The sequence below is a fragment of the Osmerus mordax genome, chromosome 7 (assembly GCF_038355195.1).
Source record: "Osmerus mordax isolate fOsmMor3 chromosome 7, fOsmMor3.pri, whole genome shotgun sequence".
NCBI classification, from domain to species: Eukaryota; Metazoa; Chordata; class Actinopteri; order Osmeriformes; family Osmeridae; genus Osmerus; species Osmerus mordax.
The window spans coordinates 4,843,787-4,870,767 of record NC_090056.1 but is presented as its reverse complement, the minus strand read 5'-3'; the positions used below and the strand labels follow the sequence as shown (position 1 = coordinate 4,870,767).

Sequence of the window (26,981 nt, the reverse complement as noted above, 5' to 3'; positions counted from 1 at the left end):
TGGACATGTTGAGGAAAAAACAAGAGGCAGATCCAGTCAAATATGGACGTGTGGCGCTCATGTTGGATGCCATGGCCATCAAAAAGCATGTCCAGTATAATCCGCATATCCAGAAGATGTCTGGATTTGTGGATATGGGGGATGGCATAAATGAGACTGATGTTGCCACTGAGGCCCTCGTGTTAATGGTGGTTGGCCTACAAGGCCATTGGAAGGCTCCAATTGCCTATTACCTCACCAAGTCTGTGTCCCCTGACACACAGAAGGTCCTGCTGGTTCATGCGTTGGAGGCACTGCATGAGCGTGAAATAAGGGTCATGTGTGTGACAATGGATGGGCATGCCTCCAATATCAGCATGTGTAATCAGCTTGGGTGCCAGCTAAAGGCAGACCCTTGTGAGACTTTACAAACATTTTTCCCACATCCAGTGACTGGTGAGAGGGTGTTTGTAATGATGGACGCTTGCCATATGTTAAAGCTGGCACGAAACATGTTACAGGCGTACAGTCCAATACGAAGCACCACTGGCCTCTGAAACTGGAGCTACATTGTTCACTTGAATGATGTGCAAACCAAAAACGGACTGCATGCTGCCAACAGGGTCACCGACAAGCATGTCCATTTTGACTCACAGAAAATGAAGGTGTCCTTGGCTGCACAGACGCTGAGTCGCTCTGTGACAGTAGCTCTGCGAACACTGAGGGACCTTGGCTATCCACGCTTCACACTCTGTCAGGCAACGGCTGAATTCATTGAGGTAAGACTACATTCAAACATTGTTTCTTATCAAAGTGTACTGGCAATGCTACAAATCATGAATTATTTTTATTTTCAAAACATTTCCTTTTAGATGATTGACAGCCTCTTTGATGTAATGAACAGCCGCAATCCCTGTGCCAAAGGATTCAAAGCTCCCCTGAGTTCTTTGAACTGGACAAAGAGTAAAGAACTCTTGTCGAGAGGCAGGGAATACTTGCTCAGTTTGTTGCTGATGGATGGAACACCTCTTCATCGATCAAAGAGGTCTTTTAAATTGCGACACTTCCGTTCATATGATGCTCTGTTCTCTTGTTCTGATCTTTTTGCTGTCTGCTGTTTTGTTTCTGTTGAAATTCCTTTATGCTCAGTGTTTTTCAATTCATACATGTGGAAAATGGAAATGTCCATTTACAACTTTCAATGAGCAAAATTACTTGGTGCTCTTTGGAGCTATTTTGGTTAGCCAGGATCATATTGACAATCATATTGTTTCTTTTGAAGGCACCTGTCTGTCATGGGGTTCGTTATCAATATTGACACCCTGATGTTGATGTGTCCTGAGCTGATACAATGTCAGCGATACATCTGCACGTATCGGTTCAGCCAGGATCACTTGGAGCTCCTCTTCAACTCAATCAGAGCATCAGGTAAGGATTTCAGAAGTTTATAAATGTTCTTTACAAAAAAGTATTCTAGTAATATGTATTAAGTGTTGTGTGGGTCTGTGTGTGTGTGTTTGTTTTTTAGGGGGCTGGAATAACAATCCCTCGGCAGGCCAGTTCCAGGGCATCTTCCGCCGTCTCATGGTCCGATGCGGTGTCTCTCCGAGCACTTCGGGCAACGTGGCAGCACAGGATGACACCGTGTCCCTATCGGCTGTTGAGATGTCCTCTGCCTCTGAAACTGAAGAGCTTCCATTGCCCTTCTTGAACGTCTCTGCACTTATCTCTGACCACAGCTACCTACCAACCCGCTTTGGTGGCCTTGTGGAAAACGCATTAGTCTACATATCGGGGTTTGTGGTTCGTCAGATACTGAGGAAGCTGTCATGTGGTGTATGCCGTGCTAGCCTGGTGACAGATGCTGCATGCGCATCATTCGATCAGAGCTACCATTTGCTCACCCTAAAAAACAGAGGAGGGCTGATGATTCCTTCAGAAGGAACAGTGAAGGTGATCAGGTCAGCAGAGCGGTATATTCGACAGGCATCATCGGGGAAAACTGTCAGTGTTTCTGTAATACAGCAGTTTGTCCGAGCAGAAATTGGCTCAGATGATGTGTTTCTTCTCAAGGAGCACATTGAGGAAACACAATTTGGGATAGACAATCATCACTTTTCGCTATTATCTTTAGTTGTGTCTGTATTCCACAAACTCAGGCTGCACCACATTGCCAAACTCAGCACTCTGAAATTACAGAGTGGCAACCCACGAAAAAAACTTGGCAAAAGTGTCCTGTTCCAAGGGTTCTAGCCAGTTCAGGAAGATCCAAGCTTGGATTCTTCCATATCCTTCTATATATAATCTAATGGATCAGAAAAGCTTTCACATGCATGCCATTGCTAGCTAGCTAAACTGCCAAAAGACACCAGTTAGTGTGTTAACAAGCTTTTATCAGTTTCAGCTGGGCTGATGGTGGTGTTTGCAAGGTTTTTGCATGCCTTTTAGGTAGTTAGCCTACGAGTTTTGGAACAGATCTCTGTATTGCTGCTTTAAATTAAGATATAATATATTTGAATGTGTATATTTGACTTGTTATAAAAATATAGAAAGCAGGTGTTTGATGTTTGTTTACATTTGTCTACTCTATTTTTGTTTATGAAATTACTGTTTTTTTTAAAGGAAACATAATTGTCAATGTCACTGCTGCTAAAGAATATGTTTCTCAATAAACATATTTGAAACAAAATATAGAAAAGCACAATTTGATTTGTAGGCTATTTGCAGATTTTGTTCCATTTTTTCTCAATGATGGTCAATTATTAGTAGTTAAAGAAGCACTATTTCGATAGTTTAGATTTATTTTCAGTATTTCAAAGTGAACCTGTAAATACTGCACATGCCTGAGTGCATGCTACATTTTGTATGTGTCTGACACCACAAAGTTCTGGAAAAGTTAAGTTATATTCTATTCTATTTACTATGGCTTTCGCAGTCACTCAATTTCAACCACAAATGTGTAATGTTAGAGAGGCAAGACACAAGGTTGACTCTCAGGGCAGATTCAAGATATACATTGTTTATTTTGAAGAATTTTCACAATGACAATCACCCCTCCATATCACTCCATCCAGACCTCCATATCGACCTCCATATAACTCCATCCTTCATTGAGACAGAAGCAAGAAAAACAAATATAAAAAAACATTTTGGATATTTGACTTTTCCTGGCCCTTCAATATTCTAACCCCAGATTGTGAAGTCGGTAACAGCACTACTTAATAGTTGAATGGTCTCCATTTTGTGCACAATTGTTTAGATATCCCCCTATCAAACTCCTCCACTTTACTGAAATAGTACAGACAATATTGCTTCTAGGTGAGCATAAATATCAGTTACACTAACGAAGTAGTGTACATTAATTAGCATTACTTAAGTGGTTGATAATAAAGGTATTAGTAGTAAATGATAAAGTTGTATGGCATTGTGCAGAACATTTACATTCTCGCCTTACCTCCGATGATAAACTGGTCCAAAGACAAAGTTGAAGTAAGCTAACGCTAGCTAACGTTAACTTTATTGTCCAATTCAAGACACCAGATTCTGGTGGACGATGTATAAAACAATTCTGGTCCAGAATTGTTTTATACATAACCATACGCGATTCACATTAGCACTAGCTACTTACACTCTGATTCTAGTTCATGTTGTTCTGAGCCGTAATCGTACAATATTCACTACTGCAGGAAAATATTTAACTATCGAGATTCTAAGTAACATGGAGACAAAACTTTTTTTGGTACTCCACGTAGATCATAAACCCTTGAATATATAAACGACTCAACGGAATCGTTTAAGAAATGTAAACGCTAAAGTGCTTTTTAACCAGAAAAGCCGCAGCTCCACCGTTCACTTGCGTTTGTTTACAGGCGAGTCATTACCTCCCCAAGATGGCGGCGAGTTGGCACGTCGCAGCAACGTTCTGACGCAGACAATGGGGCGTCTATGTATATATGTCTATGAGTCAGAACATGTTCGGCACTCCCCTTACTTAAATCTGGACTAAGTCTTTCAATAGGTGAAACTATCTGACTACTAACCTGAACTTCATTGCCACAGCCTAAACTTTGTCAATCTGTTCATGAAAATAATTAATTTCAGCCTAAACCGTACAACGGAACGTTTAATCGAATTCAACCAACGCAATCGCTACCAAGACGAACACAGCAGTAGTCTAGTACTGTACTGTAGTAGTAGAATTTTACCGGGGCAGCTTCTCCACACAGGGCTATATCGCATTTTGCGTTGTTACTGACAATGATCGCTACCAGTGAGCTTTTTATGAATGAGAGATTTTCCACTAAATAAATGTCAAGCTTATTTACGTTTTTGGGGGCATATTTTCAGTTAGCAGATGGTACTGTTTGAATCGCGATTCTATCTTCTGCCGGTAACGTCGTAGAATAATCTTCAAAGGGGGTTCTTTATTAATGAATGAATGCAATATGAGTAGGCTAAATGCCTGAAAATATCACGAGAAGGGAAAACTTAAAAGGAAGTTTAAGTCATAGAGATTAGGTCCATTTTTACACCGGTCTGCCAAATGTATTCGTTTTGATTCAGCTATGAGGCTGCCTCTTGCAGGGGAAATGAGAAGACATCATATTTCATTCTACACTTCACTCGTATTTTGAGTTGTAAATGAGCAGCAAAAAAAAGATGCTTATAAATCTATGTAATATGTATACATAATAAGTAGGCCCTATGCATTTTTATATAAAATATACAGGAATATCAGTTGAAAAAATGGCATTAAAATCCCTGTACAACCGACGCAAGCAAGCACACCCTACAATTTCCCCAGAAATTGTACCCTCTAGTTGGGTGTGCTTTGCCTTCGGCAAGGGCGCAACCTTTGTTCTCTCACATATATATTATTATTCTTTTTATTATTCTTTTTGCCCCCCTAAAACTCAGTCAATATTTGGCCTACATAGACAACGTAGGTGTCAAAAGTTTCGTCTTGGTAGCGATTGAGTTGCTTCTATTGGAATTTACGTTCCGTTGCATGGTTTAAGTGGGAATTAAGTGTTTGTGGCGAAAAGTGAAGCTAACGGTGGCTAATTTGCTAGCCACAGTCAATGACGCTACTTACGTCACTAACGTCACGAAAACACGCGTGACTACCTTTGGCAGAACATTCGTTTCGCATCTGTTAACTTGGGGGATAGCTAGGCTAACTATAGCTTTACTGCAAGGCAGCTGCAGAAACGCCACAAGCAAAGAGGCCAGGGTGATAAATATTTACTCATTTTACTTTGTGATATGACACACAATTGTGATGTGTAATGTACAATATAAGCTGATATTATTAAGGAAGTACATCTACTTTCGGAAACAGTAGTCTACTATTTCACTGAAGTATTAGCATCATGACATTAGCCTGTGTTGCCCGGGCAACACATACTACAGTGGTCTATGAAGTATCTGTTTTCAATCGTTAAAATAAACATTCCTCACATATACATTTTCGTTGTAGGATTTATTATGACATTAGATTACAAGTAAACGATTTGTGGGTGAAATTATCATTACCTGTGGTTTCAATCCAGTGTATCACTGCAACGCTGTAGCCTACGCGAGACACTACAAAAACATCTACACAGCTGTAGGAAGTCAAACGGCGACAGAACATGTTCGGCACTCCCCTTATATCGCATTTTGCGTTGTTACTGACAATGATCGCTACCAGTGAGCTTTTTATGAATGAGCGATTTTCCACTAAATAAATGTCAAGCTTATTTACGTTTTGGGGGGCATATTTTCAGTTAGCAGATGGTACTGTTTGAATCGCGATTCTATCTTCTGCCGGTAACGTCGTAGAATAATCTTCAAAGGGGGTTCTTTATTAATGAATGAATGCAATTGTATTGTAGGCTAATGCAAATGCAATGTAGGCTAAATTCCTGAAAATATCACGAGAAGGGAAAACTTAAAAGGACGTTTAAGTCATAGAGATTAGGTCCATTTTTACACCGGTCTGCCAAATGTATTCGTTTTGATTCAGCCTGTCAGCTGCCTCTTGCAGGGGAAATGAGAAGACATCATATTTCATTCTACACTTCACTCGTATTTTGAGTTGTAAATGAGCAGCAAAAAAAAGATGCTTTTAAATCTATGTAATCTTTATAAATAATAAGTAGGCCCGATGCATTTTTATATAAAATATACAGACCCCTGTGCAACCGACGCAAGCAAGCACACCCTACAATTTCCCCAGAAATTGTATCCTCTCTAGTTATTATTATTATGTCTAAACTTCGCATTGGTGTCTATGGCAGGCTCTAGAACCATATGGTCAGAAGTTGTGAAATTTGGCACACTCTTTGGGGCCAGTCCCCTCATCAATTTCTCAAAGTTTCATGTCTCCCATTCGAACCCTCTAGCGCCACCAATGGGTCAAAGTTGAAGGTGTGTTTACACACATTACTCTTGAACCATTTGCCTCATTTTCCAAAATGAGGTATCGTTGGATTCCGTGGATCAAGACGAGTTCAACGCACTCTATGACGTCATACCCAGTTATTTATATTTTCAGCCATTTTGAATTTGAAGGAAAAACGTTTTTTCGCTGCTCCTCCTGCAATTCTTGTTAAAGATCCTGTAAAATGGACCTGGAAACTAGTTTTAAGATTGCCACACCACAGAATAATGTGTTATTAACTCCCCATCCAAATTCGAATGAAAAAATAACACAGACAAGTATGTTAAATTAGGCTTTGAAATCGTGAAAAAATCAGCACTCTTCTCTGCTTGAGACTGGAGGGACGTGTCGCCTGAAGGAGCTGAAGCTCCGCCCCTCGCTGCCTAGTGCCCACCTCCGACCCAGATAATGGACGCTATGTCAAGCCGAACAAAACCTTATAGAATTAGAATTTATTTGTTCAATGAGTGAAACATACAGATGCATATAAATGAAATGTTCCCCTGAGCTGTAACAGTAAAAATGGACACCAGAGACAGCAGACAGTGAGCTCTCCAACTACTACTTCTGCTACTTCTAACACATTAGCTACCATTTCACCAAAATACCATCATTCTACACCGAGTAGCTTAATATCAATTTAGCGGTTTGCACTAACTCATAGCAGAGATACCTCTGGAAAAGTTATCTAGTGTAATTATAACAAGCACACAGAACTGAGTGATGAACTGCTGGCGGTGGTGGATGGTCCAGGTGCGACCGGAGGATGAACGGCCGGAGGGGCGATGCTCAGTACGGCTGCACGCTGCAAGAGAAGCCGTGTGTTGGTGAACCCCGTCTGTCTCTGGTCCATGTTAAAACTGTCCGCCGTGAAATGGTCAGTGTAGAGGCGACTGTTGGAGTTTATCCGAAGCTTTCCATGAGCGTGGCTCTTCACAAAACCTATCCACCTATTTTTCCTTTCATTATCAATAGGGAACTTAAATGGCGTTGCAGCGCAGCTGGAGTTCTTGCATCCAGGGAAAATGCAGTTGCGGGTGGTGGGAGACATCCTGAAGCTAGCTAGCTAGCTGATGTAGGCTACAATAACAGTACAGCAGGAGGAGCCATTGAGTGATCTGACGTAGTTAGGGCGAAATGACGTAGATAGGGCATTTTTTGGCTCCGCCCATTAAAACCTGATCTGAAAACGGAAGAGAAACTGATCTTCGGTTTAACTCCACATTTAAGTGTGACAAAGTTTTGGCGCTTTGCACATGCTTTCAGGAACTCATTTCACACGTATATAATTTACTTAGAAGCAAAACATGGAATTTACTTTACAGGATCTTTAAATCTTCTTCAGAATTGCTAGAGATGATCTTCAGACCGAGCCTCACAAAAGCTATCGTACGGATTTTTGATTTTCAAAATTGTTTGTCAGTTACAGCCAAATTCAGCAACTGAGCCGGCAAAAGGGAAGTGAGGTCATATCTCAGCAAATCTTTGCTGCATTGATACCAAAGTTAATACAGGGTTTCGGAACTGTGTTCTAAAGAGGTCCACAAGAGGTCCACAAAAGGTCATAATAAGCAAAGATCTGTTTTAGCCAATAACTGTTGGTTTGTTTGCCTTAAAGGTCCCATGGCATGAACATTTCACTTTATGAGGTTATTTACGTTGATAAGTGTAAACCAAGCCCTGGGTATTCTTCTCCACCTTTGAGAAAATGAAAGCTCAAATGGTCCGATCTGGAATTTTCCCCTTATGTTGTCATAAGGGGAAAGGTTACTTCCCCTTTCTCTGCTTTGCCCCCCAGAGAATTTGGCCCGCCAATGAGAAAATGAGCTACGACGTGCGAGCGTGATATTGGTTTTTCCTCGAGAGTCATCATGGCTTGCAAACGACCGAAGCATGGCAGTTCGCCCCGCCTCTCTCCTCCTCATAGCATTTAAAGCTACAGACACAGAAATGGCACGTCCTAAGGAAAGCTCATTGTGGGACTGCTCGTAGTGGCTGTAATTCTGCACCAAGGCTGAATTTCAGGAAAGAGACTTCAGATACAGTATTAGGGGACCACTAAGGCCTATAAAAAAGCATCCAAAAACAACATGTCATGGGACCTTTAATTAAGTGATTGCTTTGTCTGGTGACATCTTGGGAGATCCCGTCAGTGACACATGTCAACTTGCAATACCAGCCTATTTGTTGCGACTGCCATTTTAAATTCATGACTAAATTGTTTTTTGTGAGACTAAGCCTTACAAAAGTTATCACATGGTTTTTAGATTTTCTAAACCGTTAGTACAGTACAGCCAAATCAAAGTCTGCAACAAAGCCTCCAAAAAGGAAGCAAGGTCATTTCTCAGCAGATCTTAGCTGCATTGACCCCATCCTTGGTATATGGACTCGGGACCCTATTCTAAAGACGTCCAAAACAGTTTGTGCATTTGACCTCTAGGGGGTGCTGCAATAAACAAAGATTTGACACGGGTCATCTACAGACCAACCCTCACAAATGTTTTCACAAGGTTTTTAGATTTTCGAAACAATCAAAATTGGCAGCAGTGCCGCCAAACAGGAACTTGGGTCGTATCTCAGCAAATCTTTGATGGATTCACACCAAACTTGCTAAGTGTATTCGGAACCCTGTTCCGTGGATGTCTAAAATGTTTTTACATCATTTTCTGCTTGGCCCCCTCATTGCTGCTTGCAGCTAAATGTATTTCATAGGCCTACCTGTAAACTGATTAAAAAACTTTTAGTGTGCACATTTGATTGGGCAATCCATTAAATTAGTTCAAGTGGGTACTTAATTGATCATTATCCTTTGATGAACTACAGGTGTATGGGGCTCTTTAAAAGGGTCAGAAACGGTATGAAGTGATATTGTTGTCTTGGCTACGACTGAGTTATGGCAGCTGCAAGGGTGTTGAGTTTTGTGCTAACAGTTTGTGTACTCAAAGGTTTGTGTTTTAATATTTTAAGTGTGACTTGTCACTGAGCTTTCTGGTCTTGACTGATGGCTGAACTGTTTTTTCAGGCTTGTGTTCCCCCATTGAAAACGCCAATCAAGAGGACATCTCTGTGCAGCGAATCCGAGACGGTAATCTGAATTTAGCCGATTTTGTTAGAGTAATGGTTTAAGGAAGCGGCATAGCCCAAAGCCAAGCCAGTTCCTTTAAAGTATTGTATGCAGTAATGGTTTAAAGGTGCGTAGACTATTTAGCCAAGTATGACATGACAATTTACTATTGTTTAATACAGTTCTTGAAACTTGAAGAGAATGTTTGTTAACTTGGTTAAGTACGAACGTGTTTCCTCTTTGGCTCAGTCTAATGTAGTTTTGGCTTATGTCTTCAAAGGTACTGAATGTAAGGCAAATGTATAATGACATGATAAATTAGTCCTTAAAGCTGTCAAATTGTACCTTCCCATTTAGTGCTGCAGTATTATGATTACATAAATGCCCAAAAAGGGCTTCAATTAAAGGATAACTCCAATTGGCATCAAGATTTGGGTGAGTTCCAACTTAATACTGTTGGCCCAGCTGTAAGCTTTTTGCCTCTAGACAACCCATAGTGGCTTAGTTGGTCTATGCCCTTAACACTTTCTTTGTTTGCCCTCAAGTAGGTCTTGACACTGACCAATTTGACAATGATAATCCGATGGTCACAATGGCTGTCTCTGTTACAACTGGTGGTTCTGCGTCCAGCGACGTGGATCTTGTGACTGCCAAAATAACCAGCAGCTCACCCTATGCCAAGACCACCACTACCACTGAAGGTGGCGGTGCCGATGCCACAACCACCGACAGCCTTATTAATGCTACTGCCAACGACGGCTACCCCAATGCCACAGCCAGCAATGACGGCCCCAACAACGCAACCACAACCGGCCCTGTTAATGCTACAGCGAACGATGGCTACCCCAATGCCACAGCCAGCAGTACCAACGTCACAGCTAGCAATGACGGCCCCAACAATGCAACCACCACCGGCCCTGTTAATGCTACAGCCAACGACGGCTACCCCAATGCCACAGCCAGCAACACCAACGTGACAGCTAGCAATGACGGCCCCAACAACGCGACCACCGCTGGCCCTGTTAATGCTACAGCCAACGACGGCTACCCCAATGCCACAGCCAGCAACACCAACATCACAGCTAGCAATGATGGCCCCAACAACGCTACCACTGCCAGCCCTGTTAATGCTACAGCCAACGATGGCTACCCCAATGCCACAGCCAGCAGCGCAAACGTCACAGCCAGCAATGACGGCCCCAACAATGCAACCACAACCGGCCATGTTAACGCTACAGCCAACGACGGCTACCCCAATGCCACAGCGAGCAGTACCAACGTCACAGCCAGCAATGACGGCCCCAACAACGCTACCACCGCCGGCCCTGTTAATGCTACAGCCAACGATGGCTACCCCAATGCCACAGCCAGCAACACAAACGTCACAGCCAGCAATGACGGCCCCAACAACGCAACCACAACCGGCCCTGTTAATGCTACAGCGAACGATGGCTACCCCAATGCCACAGCCAGCAACACCAACATCACAGCTAGCAATGACAGCCCCAACAACGCAACCACAACCGGCCCTGTTAATGCTACAGCGAACGACGGCTACCCCAATGCCACAGCCAGCAACACCAACATCACAGCTAGCAATGACGGCCCCAACAACGCAACCACAACCGGCCCTGTTAATGCTACAGCCAACGATGGCTACCCCAATGCCACAGCCAGCAGCGCAAACGTTACAGCCAGCAATGACGGCCCCAACAATGCAACCACAACCGGCCATGTCAACGCTACAGCCAACGACGGCTACCCCAATGCCACAGCCAGCAGCACTAACGTCACAGCTAGCAATGACGGCCCCAACGACGCAACCAGCCCTGTTAACGCTACAGCCAACGACGGCTACCCCAATGCCACAGCCAGCAGTACAAACGTCACAGCCAGCAATGACGGCCCCAACAACGCAACTACCGCCGGCCCTTTTAATGCCACTTCCAATGACGGCTACCCCAATGCCACAGCGAGCAGTACCAACGTCACAGCCAGCAATGACGGCCCCAACAACGCTACCACCGCCGGCCCTGTTAATGCTACAGCCAACGATGGCTACCCCAATGCCACAGCCAGCAACACAAACGTCACAGCCAGCAATGACGGCCCCAACAACGCAACCACAACCGGCCCTGTTAATGCTACAGCGAACGATGTCTACCCCAATGCCACAGCCAGCAACACCAACATCACAGCTAGCAATGACGGCCCCAACAACGCAACCACAACCGGCCCTGTTAATGCTACAGCGAACGACGGCTACCCCAATGCCACAGCCAGCAACACCAACATCACAGCTAGCAATGACGGCCCCAACAACGCAACCACAACCGGCCCTGTTAATGCTACAGCCAACGATGGCTACCCCAATGCCACAGCCAGCAGCGCAAACGTTACAGCCAGCAATGACGGCCCCAACAATGCAACCACAACCGGCCATGTCAACGCTACAGCCAACGACGGCTACCCCAATGCCACAGCCAGCAGCACTAACGTCACAGCTAGCAATGACGGCCCCAACAACGCAACCAGCCCTGTTAACGCTACAGCAAACGACGGCTACCCCAATGCCACAGACAGCAGTACCAACGTCACAGCCAGCAATGACGGCCCCAACAACGCAACCACCGCCGGCCCTGTTAACGCTACAGCCAACGACGGCTACCCCAATGCCACAGCCAGCAATGACGGCCCCAACAATGCAACTACCGCCGGCCCTTTTAATGCCACTTCCAATGACAGCTACCCCAATGCCACAGCGAGCAGTACCAACGTCACAGCCAGCAATGACGGCCCCAACAACGCAACCACCGCCGGCCCTGTTAATGCTACAGCCAACGACGGCTACCCCAATGCCACAGCCAGCAACACCAACGTCACAGCCAGCAATGATGGCCCCAACAACGCTACCACTGCCACCCCTGTTAATGCTACAGCCAACGATGGCTACCCCAATGCCACAGCCAGCAGTACCAACGTCACAGCCAGCAATGACGGCCCCAACAACGCAACCACCGCCAGCCCTGTTAACGCTACAGCCAACGACGGCTACCCCAATGCCACAGCCAGCAGTACAAACGTCACAGCCAGCAATGACGGCCCCAACAATGCAACCACAACCGGCCATGTTAACGCTACAGCCAACGACGGCTACCCCAATGCCACAGCCAGCAGCACTAACGTCACAGCTAGCAATGACGGCCCCAACAACGCAACCAGCCCTGTTAACGCTACAGCGAACGACGGCTACCCCAATGCCACAGCCAGCAACACCAACGTGACAGCTAGCAATGACGGCCCCAACAACGCAACCACAACCGGCCCTGTTAATGCTACAGCGAACGATGGCTACCCCAATGCCACAGCCAGCAACACCAACATCACAGCTAGCAATGACGGCCCCAACAACGCGACCACCGCCGGCCCTGTTAATGCTACAGCCAACGACGGCTACCCCAATGCCACAGCGAGCAGTACCAACGTCACAGCCAGCAATGATGGCCCCAACAACGCTACCACTGCCAGCCCTGTTAATGCTACAGCCAACGATGGCTACCCCAATGCCACAGCCAGCAGTACCAACGTCACAGCCAGCAATGACGGCCCCAACAACGCAACCACCGCCGGCCCTGTTAATGCTACAGCCAACGACGGCTACCCCAATGCCACAGCCAGCAACACCAACATCACAGCTAGCAATGACGGCCCCAACAACGCAACCACAAACAGCCCTGTTAATGCTACAGCGAACGATGGCTACCCCAATGCCACAGCCAGCAACACCAACATCACAGCTAGCAATGATGGCCCCAACAACGCTACCACTGCCAGCCCTGTTAATGCTACAGCCAACGATGGCTACCCCAATGCCACAGCCAGCAACGCAAACGTCACAGCCAGCAATGACGGCCCCAACAATGCAACCACAACCGGCCATGTTAACGCTACAGCCAACGACGGCTACCCCAATGCCACAGCCAGCAGCACTAACGTCACAGCTAGCAATGACGGCCCCAACAACGCAACCACAACCGGCCATGTTAACGCTACAGCGAACGACGGCTACCCCAATGCCACAGCCAGCAACACCAACGTGACAGCTAGCAATGACGGCCCCAACAACGCGACCACCGCCGGCCCTGTTAATGCTACAGCCAACGACGGCTACCCCAATGCCACAGCCAGCAATGACGGCCCCAACAACGCAACCACAACCGGCCCTGTTAATGCTACAGCCAACGATGGCTACCCCAATGCCACAGCCAGCAACACCAACGTCACAGCTAGCAATGACGGCCCCAACAATGCAACCAACACTGGCCCTGTTAATGCTACAGCCAACGACGGCTACCCCAATGCCACAGCCAGCAACACCAACGTGACAGCTAGCAATGATGGCCCCAACAACGCTACCACTGCCAGCCACCCCAATGCCACAGCGAGCAGTACCAACGTCACAGCCAGCAATGACGGCCCCAACAACGCAACCACCGCCGGCCCTGTTAATGCTACAGCCAACGACGGCTACCCCAATGCCACAGCCAGCAACACCAACGTCACAGCCAGCAATGATGGCCCCAACAACGCTACCACTGCCACCCCTGTTAATGCTACAGCCAACGATGGCTACCCCAATGCCACAGCCAGCAGTACCAACGTCACAGCCAGCAATGACGGCCCCAACAACGCAACCACCGCCAGCCCTGTTAATGCTACAGCCAACGATGGCTACCCCAATGCCACAGCCAGCAACGCAAACGTCACAGCCAGCAATGACGGCCCCAACAATGCAACCACAACCGGCCATGTTAACGCTACAGCCAACGACGGCTACCCCAATGCCACAGCCAGCAACACCAACGTCACAGCTAGCAATGACGGCCCCAACAATGCAACCAACACTGGCCCTGTTAATGCTACAGCCAACGACGGCTACCCCAATGCCACAGCCAGCAGTACAAACGTCACAGCCAGCAATGACGGCCCCAACAATGCAACTACCGCCGGCCCTTTTAATGCCACTTCCAATGACAGCTACCCCAATGCCACAGCGAGCAGTACCAACGTCACAGCCAGCAATGACGGCCCCAACAACGCAACCACCGCCGGCCCTGTTAATGCTACAGCCAACGACGGCTACCCCAATGCCACAGCCAGCAACACCAACGTCACAGCCAGCAATGATGGCCCCAACAACGCTACCACTGCCACCCCTGTTAATGCTACAGCCAACGATGGCTACCCCAATGCCACAGCCAGCAGTACCAACGTCACAGCCAGCAATGACGGCCCCAACAACGCAACCACCGCCAGCCCTGTTAACGCTACAGCCAACGACGGCTACCCCAATGCCACAGCCAGCAGTACAAACGTCACAGCCAGCAATGACGGCCCCAACAATGCAACCACAACCGGCCATGTTAACGCTACAGCCAACGACGGCTACCCCAATGCCACAGCCAGCAGCACTAACGTCACAGCTAGCAATGACGGCCCCAACAACGCAACCAGCCCTGTTAACGCTACAGCGAACGACGGCTACCCCAATGCCACAGCCAGCAACACCAACGTGACAGCTAGCAATGACGGCCCCAACAACGCAACCACAACCGGCCCTGTTAATGCTACAGCGAACGATGGCTACCCCAATGCCACAGCCAGCAACACCAACATCACAGCTAGCAATGACGGCCCCAACAACGCGACCACCGCCGGCCCTGTTAATGCTACAGCCAACGACGGCTACCCCAATGCCACAGCGAGCAGTACCAACGTCACAGCCAGCAATGATGGCCCCAACAACGCTACCACTGCCAGCCCTGTTAATGCTACAGCCAACGATGGCTACCCCAATGCCACAGCCAGCAGTACCAACGTCACAGCCAGCAATGACGGCCCCAACAACGCAACCACCGCCGGCCCTGTTAATGCTACAGCCAACGACGGCTACCCCAATGCCACAGCCAGCAACACCAACATCACAGCTAGCAATGACGGCCCCAACAACGCAACCACAACCAGCCCTGTTAATGCTACAGCGAATGATGGCTACCCCAATGCCACAGCCAGCAACACCAACATCACAGCTAGCAATGATGGCCCCAACAACGCTACCACTGCCAGCCCTGTTAATGCTACAGCCAACGATGGCTACCCCAATGCCACAGCCAGCAACGCAAACGTCACAGCCAGCAATGACGGCCCCAACAATGCAACCACAACCGGCCATGTTAACGCTACAGCCAACGACGGCTACCCCAATGCCACAGCCAGCAGCACTAACGTCACAGCTAGCAATGACGGCCCCAACAACGCAACCACAACCGGCCATGTTAACGCTACAGCGAACGACGGCTACCCCAATGCCACAGCCAGCAACACCAACGTGACAGCTAGCAATGACGGCCCCAACAACGCGACCACCGCCGGCCCTGTTAATGCTACAGCCAGCAACGCCAACGTCACAGCCAGCAATGACGGCCCCAACAACGCAACCACCGCCGGCCCTGTTAATGCTACAGCCAACGACGGCTACCCCAATGCTACAGCCAGCAACGCCAACGTCACAGCCAGCAATGACAGCCCCAACAACGCAACCACAACCGGCCCTGTTAATGCTACAGCGAACGATGGCTACCCCAATGCCACAGCCAGCAACACCAACATCACAGCTAGCAATGACGGCCCCAACAACGCTACCACTGCCAGCCCTGTTAATGCTACAGCCAACGACGCAAACGTCACAGCCAGCAATGACGGCCCCAACAATGCAACCACAACCGGCCCTGTTAATTCTACAGCCAACGATGGCTACCCCTATGCCACAGCCAGCAGTACCAACGTCACAGCTAGCAATGACGGCCCCAACAATGCAACCACAACCGGCCCTGTTAATGCTACAGCCAACGACGGCTACCCCAATGCCACAGCCAGCAACACCAACATCACAGCTAGCAATGACGGCCCCAACAACGCTACCACTGCCAGCCCTGTTAATGCTACAGCCAACGACGGCTACCCCAATGCCACAGCCAGCAATGACGGCCCCAACGCAACCACCGCCGGCCCTGTTAATGCTACAGCCAACGACGGCTACCCCAATGCCACAGCCAGCAACGCCAACGTCACAGCTAGCAATGACGGCCCCAACAACGGCAACCCCAATGCCACATACAGCAGTACCAACGTCACAGCCAGCAATGACGGCCCCAACAACGCAACCACCGCCGGCCCTGTTAATGCTACAGCCAGCAATGACGGCCCCAACAACGCAACCACCGCCAGCCCTGTTAATGCTACAGCCAACGACGGCTACCCCAATGCCACAGCCAGCAACACCAACATCACAGCTAGCAATGACAGCCCCAACAACGCAACCACAACCGGCCCTGTTAATGCTACAGCGAACGATGGCTACCCCTATGCCACAGCCAGCAGTACAAACGTCACAGCCATCAATGACGGCCCCAACAACGCTACCACTACCAGCCCTGTTAATGCTACAGCCAACGACAGCTACCCCAATGCCACAGCCAGCAGTACCAACGTCACAGCCAGTAATGACGGCCCCAACGCAACCACCACCGGCCCTGTTAATGCTACAGCCAACGACGGCTACCCCAATGCCACAGCCAGCAACGCCAACATCACAGCTAGCAATGACGGCCCCAACAATGCAATCACCGCCGGCCCTTTTAATGCCACTTCCAATGACGGCTACCCCAATGCCACAGCCAGCAACGCCAACATCACAGCCAGCAATGACGGCCCCAACAACGCAACCACCGCCGTCCCTTTTAATGCTACAGCCAGCAGTACCAACGTCCCAGCTAGCAACCATGACCCCAAAGGGTTTCCTAACAACACAGGAGGTGGTGCCAGCAGTCCTGCTAACAATGTCACATCCATTGGTGACTGGCATGCCAGTCTGCAACAGCACTTTAACATCACAACCAGTGTCCACATATTTTAAAGATTTTTGAATAAACTACTTTTACTTCACCACTTCACGCCTTGTCATTCATCAAGCAGCACTCACAATTTCAGTATTCTAGCATTTGCTGTCTTCTCTGGTAGTACTTGGGTCTTACAAATCTCAGCGTTTAGTTTTAGCCCTTTGAAGTATCCTAGTTTCTGACAACAATCAGGTGATTTTAATACATTGTCACTGAACTTGTGCATGTGCATAATTGGGAGTTTCTTAGTGCTTTTGGAATGCCAGGTCTCAAGTGGTTCTATTGATGTCCTTCATAACCAGGTACTGCCATTTAGTATGTCAATAATAGATCAAGGAGCTCCTCTGCTTGCAGATAATGTATCACTTTAGCAGTGCCAATACTACATGAAAGCCATAACTTTCAGTTCTGGGGTTGTAGAGAAATTGCCTTTAGTTTGCAAATCTGTCTTGGACAAGTATTGTCTGAAATACAAAGTGTTTGCACAATGCACATCAACTTAAACATGTTCAGCTCTGCCTCCCCTAATCCTCTTTTCCATTATTAGTGGTGCAAGGCTGCATTGGAGTATAAAATGTCAATCCAAGGATTCTGAAGTATTTAGCGTTTCATCTCGGGAGGCCAGTGGAGGGAAGTTGGAACTACAAGTCTCCTCGACCCATGTATGCCCATCCTTTGCACTGCTGCCTCCAGGGCCGTATGCACTATCCAAAGTTTGAGAAATAGAGGTCCAAAAACAGTTTGCTAGTGGGGTGAGTTAATGTTGGCTGGTAGCTAGATAGTGAACTCATGGACAGCCAGTTTAACGAAGCCCAACCGCGCATTGGAGATATTTGTCAGACGATGTCTGACACGGTGGCCAAGAGAAGACCACTGTCCTGGATGAGCACCTGGGTGCAGTACTCAGAAACTAACTGATCTTCGATGGTGGGTAGACTGAGTAACAGGTCTGTGTGGGGCGAGAAATGTTTCTTGTAACCCAGGTTGTCATCGAGGATGACTCCCAGGTTTCTTGCAGAGCGAGAGGCTGCTACAGAGATGCTGTCTGTGGTGATGGAGAGGCCTCATGCTTTGGACAATCTGGCAGGGATGAAGCCATCAGTTTTGATTGGAATTCAAGTGGTGGAAGGACATCCTTGAGATGTCAGCCAGATGTGCCGATATTCTGTTCACTTGGGTGGGGGGATGGGGGTTGGGGGGAAAGAAACCGCTGGGTGTTGTCAGCCATGAACGCTGAGGTTCACTCCTGTCCTCACCAACTTCTACAGGTGTGCTATCGGAAACATCCTAGCTGGGGGCTTTGCATGTCTACAGCAAGTGGTTTCTGTGAAAAGCATGAAATATTTCTCCCTTTTCTCAGTCATATTTTTTAATTATACATTTATGTTCATTGATCCCTGGTGGTGTAATGCTTTAGATGTTCTAGACACTAGTTAGCCACAGTTGGGGTTTTTGGTACCCAATATAAAGCATTATTTGACTTGTGACTGTATTACCTTTATTTTATGTCCCTGCATAATCTGAGTATTTTGATTTTGTATTTACAATGGGCAGTAATTGATCGTTATTTTTTGCTGCCTAATTTGATTTTGTTATTTAATCTTCAGAAGACCTTAGCTATCTGAGCTGGTGCAAGCCAGTTATAAGAGCAGATCTGGGCTACAGCACATTTCATATCACTGTGTTTTGTGCTGGTGTATTGTGTGTATTTGGTTAATTTAAAGCAATTTTAGCATATGTATTAATGATAATGTTAAGTTAGATATAGTCCATTAGATATGTTCCACTTGCTTTCTTGGGTACACTGAAGGACTGTGTTCCTCTCTATCTAGATGTGCACGTTTGCATGGTGAGGGCAAAATAATTGTTCCAGTCCTGACAGGCATTACTCATAACTGCCTGTTTGTTCCATCAGCGAATCAGCAAATAATTTATGTGTTCTATATTATTATATTGATTGATATTGATTAAAATCAATATTGTAACATTGTCTTTGTTCACTTTGAGACCCTACTTGCAAGTAAGAATTTCATTGATTGAAAATTGGTGTCTTCAATTTTAGCTCTTTCATTTCACATTTTTTATCTCCAGAAGCAACTTCAAGTGAACTCTCATTTTAAATCTCTTTGGAGACGGTTCAAAATTCCAGTAACAAAATGATGAGTGGGAAATTCATTCCCTTCTCTTACTCATTTTCCACTACTCTAACCTTCCTCTCTTGCTCTGACCTTCCTCTAACCTCCCTCTCCAACCCTCTGTACCTCTGTGTCTTTTCCTCTTGGCTTTGTACCTTCTTTTCATCTCACCTTGCACACATTCAAGGTTGCCATCATTTGGTTTTCTTTAAGATTTATTTCCTGGGCAGCATTTATCTATCGCAACCGAGTCTTACCTACGGTGGCACAGAAGTGCGAAACATGATCGCTTTTTCATGATCCAGATGTCCTGTGTATTCTCATTTTTCTGCACACTATAAATGGAACACCTGTGGCGAGAAGAATTAATGATCTAAATGTAGTGTGCTAAGTGTTTCATTTAAGAAAATCCATGTGCGTAATACAACATTGAATGTCACACACTGAAGGTTATGTGTACTGTACAGTATATGTGGGAGGTTGTATGTTACATTAGATTTAGTTTACAGCGCTAATGCACAGGAATGTATGCAATGTATAATGAGACACATGAAAGCTTCTAGAAACAGTTCTGCCTGGTCAGTGGACCTGCCCTGATCAACAGAGGCAGTGAAGATTGGCATATGTTTTACTGACTTTTGTGCTGTCTTTGTTGAGTCACTAGCTTTCATAGTCTTTCGTTAGAGCACTTTGTATCATGGAATTTACCATATGGCTTTTTAATTCAGCACTCGTTTGACCACAATGCGCCCCCTCTCCTATGTCTTGTTTCTCCTTCCTCCATATCCACCCTTACCATTAAAAAGTGCTGCTCTTATTACCCACAGCCAGTGGATCTGTCTTCCATTACGTTTCTTCTTCGTTCTTTCTTTCCATTCCTCTCATCCCATCTTCTCCTCACTGCACCGCTCTCTGCCTGGCCATTAAACGCGGGTGTGATTTCCATAAGACCTTGCTGCTCTGCTCAGTGCTCACGGAGACTCAGCTAATAGGAGCCCGTGGGGGCTGCCATCAAAGGCTTTCATTGAGAGAGAGAAAAAATTAAATAAGAAATTAAAGCGATGAAAAATAAATAATGATAAAAGGCAATGGGGAATATGTTGAATGTGCAAACTGTTGGAGTCGACAGAATCATATTATATGTGCACACAAAAAAAAACGAAAAGAAAAAAAGCTTTAAAAGATCAATAAAAAATGTGAATTAAAGTTTTTGCTGTGCGTGGTTGTGCATTGGAAGTGAACACAGGGTAGGAAGTGTTCATGGCAGAGTGTTTCTGGATCCTATAAACATTTGTGTACAACCTTCTCAGTTTGGCCTATGGATGCTGGCCTAATGAAATTATCAGTATGTCTATATGAAGCACTTTGCAAAGGTTCCATGTTTGGATTTAGTGTAAGAAATGCACATTTCAAACATTTAAGCTTTCAATAATGTGCCAAGTGTGCATTGTCTTAGATAGGCCTATACAGTTATTAAAAGTGCAAAGCTTTGTTAGTCTACAGTATAAAAACATTTACAGTCACTTATCTCTTTTGTAAATTTTGGTTTTACCTCTGATCTTTATTTGGGGACAGAATTGATAATTGAGGAAGAGTTTAGGAAAAAGGTACGTTTATTCATAGAACAGTGGATCATTTGGCCTCTGGAGTATGCATACTATTTTACGTAACTTCATAACCAGAGGGTAATTTTGTTATTTGGGATTGTGGCTGACTGGAAGTATCATGTAGTTCTATATTCAATTTTAGTTCTCCCTTTCCTGTTTTTTATTGTTAAGCTCATTTGATGTCTGTAATTGACAGGATATCTTTGTAAAATAGACTCTGGTCCCAAATATCCTCTCTGCAAATGAAAGATAAATGATAACAAATGGTTGTCTGACAAGGGATATTTCTGCTAATGGCCAGAACCAAGGGAAGAGATGATCACTAGAAACACTCTAGTGGCTAGGTAGTAGAGCATGTCTGATTGTCTGGAGCTGGCCAGCGTGTGCCAGGGGCAGAAAGCTTTGGAGACAGTGTTATAAGGCACAGATGTTCTAGTTACGCTGGTCTACCTTGCACACACGCATGTGTGTTTGATATTCGTATGCCTTCCACTGGCCTCCACAGGCTGTATCTATCCCCTCTTCTCTCTCTCTCTGATGTCAGTGTACCAAACTCAAGGTACTGGGATCTGCGGCTGTAATGCCTCATGTAAAATGTGACTACTCTGAAATAAATGACTGTATCTGCCAAAATGCATCGGACTTCTTAGCAATATATACTGCACAGTTTGTAATCTGTTAATGCTTTAGTAAACAGTTTGGTTTGGTATGAACACGGTTTGAGAGAAATATTTTCAGTGACTTCTATCTCAAAAGTGCACCAATGAACAAAGCTGTTACAGCCCACCAAAACGAAAGTGTTCTACTAACTGTGTCACAAAAAATTCTACAAAGTTGAGAATGTGGCACAGTGAGTATAAACATTGACTCTGAAAGAGTCATGGATATGGAGCAGGACACTATATAGAGATACAGCTCTATAGATATTATAGTCTATAGAGCAATTTATGCTACCGTATATTTTTGAAAAATGGATAGTAAACAAGGAAATGCATTTCTTTCCCAGCCTAACCACACAACACCTCACTGTTTGTTACCTCAACCGCATAAGGCAGTTGTCTGCTAAAGGAGGGAAACATTCTTTCAGATATTCGTATATAGTGGAAATGAAGCGTTGGCTAAATTAAGTATTCATGTTTATGTGAAACCTTTTTGAAAAGTAAACTTGCAAACAAGTAAACACTACGTATGCCGTTTTGCAGAACAGCTACAGTTGGCAGGAGTGCTGGTGGAAGGTGGCGTGCAGACCCCACAGGGGCCTGTAGGTGGTGCAGACTGCCTACTGTGTGTGAACCGGGTTGTTTGGAGAAATTAGGCATTGAACATTGGCGTGCTAAATGGAAGAGTAAAGTAAGGTTATTTCAAAGGGGAATGGGATTTCAATACGCTTTCTCTGCTGGTAGGTTTATTGATCCTGAATATCAATCAGACTCAAATGTCGACCTTCTGGAACCTGCAGAGAAGATTTGGACACACAGTAGGCCAAACCACTAGCTTGTGATCTAATACTTATTTTGCTCAGCCAGTGCAACAGAACAAAACACACAGACAAAAGAGAGAACTAACTGCTTTCCATGAAAATAGGAGACTACTTCAGTTCATGGTTGTGAGGTATAAACTTAAACCATCTCACTTCTGCTGTACTGTAGAAGAAGAGGAAATCATGCATGCGGGGAACACCAGAACACACACACATGCTGCAACATCCACTGAACAAAGTCTTTCTCCATGGTTTCCCCATCCTTCTGGTGTTCCTCCACAGACAGCCAAGAGAAGTTGTCAGCCATGTCAATGGCAAGTCATTGAGTCCAAATGATCACCACTGGGCAGGAGAGCAATCTGTTCTGCATTTTTACATTGTTTTTGTGTTGGGAAATCCATGTGAGTGCAGGGAGAACATGGAAACCATACAGAAAGGCCTGTTCAGGCAGCTGAGCCTGAATTGAACCCGTGTGAGGCTCTGAAGGCCACAAATCCTATGAAAGAAAGATATTTTTGCCGAAAGCAACTTTATTGACAAGACATTTGAAAGGATGTCCTCAGATGAACCAAAGACTTGAACCAAGTTCAAGTCTTTAATTGTCAGATGCACAGAACAACACAACACTGGGCACTGAAATTCTTAGGACAAGACAACGCAAAGCAACGCAAAGCAAAGCAAAGCAACGCAAAGCAAGCAACCTGAGCTGTCAATCAAGTAGCACACATATAAGTTTCAGACTTATTGAAACACAATTGGGCCCCTGAAGCAAGCGCATGCACAGGTAGAGGGTCAGAGAAGTGTGTGTGTCTTGGTTGTGCCAAGCTGCCAGCACTACAGATCAATACCAGGCATGAAATGCAATGAAATGCAAATGTATTTTCCTTTGCAAAGGGGCGGGACATAACCAGTTTTATCAAAGTCCCGCCCCTTTGCATTTAAATGCAAAGGGGTGGGACATGAGCCATTTGAGAGACCTGTCCTCATTGAACTGCAGTGTTTTATGCTTTACAAAACATTGTATTTTCCTGAACATTTTTAAATGGCCCTAAAACGTAACCTGTAAAGGTTTATTCCTGGTATTGAGCTGTAGAACGGTGCTGGCAGCCTGGAACAACCAAGACACACACTTCTCTGATCCTCTACCTGATCATGCGCTTGCTTCAATGAACATGACTGAGAACAGGCTACATGTTAACAATAACATATCTGGTTAAATCGTTTTCAAAGTGGCCCAATTGTGTTTCAATAAGACTGAAACTTGAATGTCTGCTACTTGATTGACAGCTTAGGTCTGACAGTTTGCTCTCAAGTGTCCAATCACAGTGCTCCAAGCACATAAGGACAGCTCCATGTAATGGGTTATGTCCCGCCCCTTTGCATTTAAATTGAAATGTGTCAGATCATTTAAATGAAAGTTGTATTTATTTTTAAAGACATGCAACTTCACATCACTTAAGATATGTCTATTTATTTATTTATTTATTTATTTATGAAAGGCTGACTTAGACAACTTCCTGTGGAGATTGTTTATCTATTATTCACTCACAGTTCCAACACCACAGTCCTTTTGTTGGTCCCCAGATCAACTGTGGACCAATAAAGAGTTGCTGATAGAGAGGTCTGGCAGACTGGGAGATGGGATGTAGGCTGAGGTGTTCCTGGTGGAGGAGCATGAGGGGATGGGAGATAGTATGAAAAGGGCATGGTTGCTGGTATAGAGGTTTAGTGGGATGTGGATGGGATGTGGGCCTGGTGGGCTAGCATGTGGAGGTACAGTGCGGGACATGTTGCCGCACATTTCTCTGTATTCAAGGAAGAGTCCCAGGAATCTCAGGATGGCTGTGAGCCGTAATGGTCGAGTGTTAGCGGAAGCAGGCCCACTTCACAGAATATCCTTTTTTTCTTTTTTATAGGTGTCTCTCATCCCCTTCAACCTCTTACGGTAAACTTGGAGGGTAAAATCTGAAGAGTAAATTATCATAGTGAATTAACATGGCGAGCACTTGATAACATCATGCAGTTATAATGTCTGGTGCACAAAGCATTTTAAAACCCACCATGTACCCACCGGGCACATCGATTGCTTCTGACACTTTAGTCCACGAATGCTTCTTTCTGTTAACGTCCCAGTAGATATTTAATGGCTCATTGTATATCCCAGGGAATTCAGACACGGCCGTTATGAGCTTCTCATTGGTTGTTCATCAGAATGCTGCGGCACACTGGCTGGGAGCTTTTACAGGGAACAATAACAGCAAGGAATTTAAACACATGGACATACGTGGATCTCATGTGAATATGTGATTGCAGTGATTGTACAAGAAACGTAACCATGCTAGCGGCCAGGGCACCAGTAGAGATTCATGGATGTGGGTAAAACTATTCTTGGGGGTGGGGAAACATTGATTTGGCTTCAAATCTATTTTAAGCAACCAAAATAGATTCTTAATCATAGATTTTTGGAGTTATGACCGGTGTAAAATCTATCAATAAATGGTTATTTTTGGTTAAGGCTGGCTGAAAGCAAACCTGTCTGAGTTTGTGTTAGTCCCTAAATTTAATAACTTACAATAACTCTATCCACATAAAGAAATACAAGCACACCGTCCCCATCCAACTCAAACAAAAGGCACAGGTACATACATAGTATATGTAGCCAAAACACTATACTTTTGGAATTATTTTGAGAGGGAGAGACATAGAAATCACAAGTCACATCATACCATTATCAAAAATCTTTAAGTTTCAACCTGTTGTCATTTGTTGATGTTGATGGGGACCTAAGAAACAAGAATTGGCTCGAGGTGTAATTGGGAGAAAATAAAACGATGAACAACAAACACATGGCATCTAAAAACACTGCCAGCAAGACTGCCAGAAATCTACAAACTTAAAGCCTTCACAATTGCTGTTCGATTTTGCAGACACCAAAAGGTCAATTACATCATTGTGGCTAAGAGGCCCAAGCACTTCAGCCATCTACAAATAATATGTTAGCTAGCTTACAGGTTGACCAACTGAGGATAAAACAGAGATATTGTTAACAAAACTGGAAACCTTTTCTACCCATGATCTACTGATAATTGCTTTGCAATAGCCTACTGAATGAAAGCGATTGAGTATGAAAAGATATGTGCATTAATAATTGCCTGACACATATTGCAAATGTTAAATACCACATTAATTAGATATAACCACCATATAACTTATTTACAGTTTTGAAATACACTTTCAAAAGACACTACCCAGGGCAGTGGGAGATGGCACGTAGATGACACGTATACAAATACACTGCACAATAAGTGGGTACAAAAAGTAAATACAAAAGGAAAAACCAATCATTTAGAAAATGTATCGGGGCCCCCCACATTGACCCCGGGTCGTTATTAGTGACCGCGTCAGGTCAGCGTAAATAATAATAATAATACAAATGGTATATGCTAGGGCCATCTTTTTTTCAGAGAGATTTGTTTTACCCTTGATCTGACATCACCACTGATAAATAACATTGATGCCGGGGGTTATGCGATTGTACTTTACAGCAGGATGATCTGATGCAGGGAATTATTCCGAACTTCCCCCAACCTGTCTGAATGAATGGCAAGGTGCATGAAACCGCTTGGGGGCATATGGGAGCTGCTGTCCTTTGGGCTGGGGATAAAATTTGCCTCTGGCTACTGGTGCTGGTGCAGCCAAGCCAATGATTGGACGTCGTTCGGACCGAATGCAATGACTGGACGGGCTACTTGTCTGTCTGTCTGTCTGTATACCCCCGGCAGTAGTCAAGTAGCGCCTTTATGTGTTTTGGAGGAGTGGCTTTGAAGAGAGGGGGTGGGATATTTTGGTTTGACTCCTTTTAAACTCAAGCTGAAATTGCTCGGTTTGCAAAACTGGCCTATCCTGAATCTGTGAAACTGAATGGTAGAAGCAGTATGGGTAGTACAGTGAGAGACATGTTCCAGAACTTTTGAGTTTGGTGATGGATTCTTGCTTTTCTCTGTGTTGAACAGTGTGTCTGGCTCCAGCTGGGGTTAGCTGTGGATATAAAGAGACCCCTGCTGGCTACAGCTCATTCAGACAACTTGATCTAATCCTACTTTTCAGTTCAGAATAATAATAATGTCCAGATGTTTCTATAATCAATTAAAACGTTCTTATTTTCTGCATGATCAGTTTTAGTTCTGCTAAGATTATAATTGCATCACAACTACTTTAAGATGCTAATACATACATGCAAATTAGGTTAACATTATTTTTCAGGAAATGCTGTATAATGTAATAATGGGGCTAATTATGTTTTGGAATATTATATAAATACTAGAATATTGAAA

The 26,981-nt window shown here is 45.3% G+C and overlaps 1 protein-coding gene across 1 annotated transcript; it reads left to right on the top strand.

Annotated features, from left to right (window-relative positions):
• Positions 1-10,059: 10,059 nt before the first annotated feature.
• Positions 10,060-17,442, top strand: LOC136946543 (mucin-19-like). Its single transcript, XM_067240919.1, has one exon. The coding sequence runs from the start codon at positions 10,060-10,062 to the stop codon at positions 17,440-17,442; it is 7,383 nt and encodes a 2,460-aa protein (XP_067097020.1).
• The last annotated feature ends 9,539 nt before the right edge of the window (positions 17,443-26,981 follow it).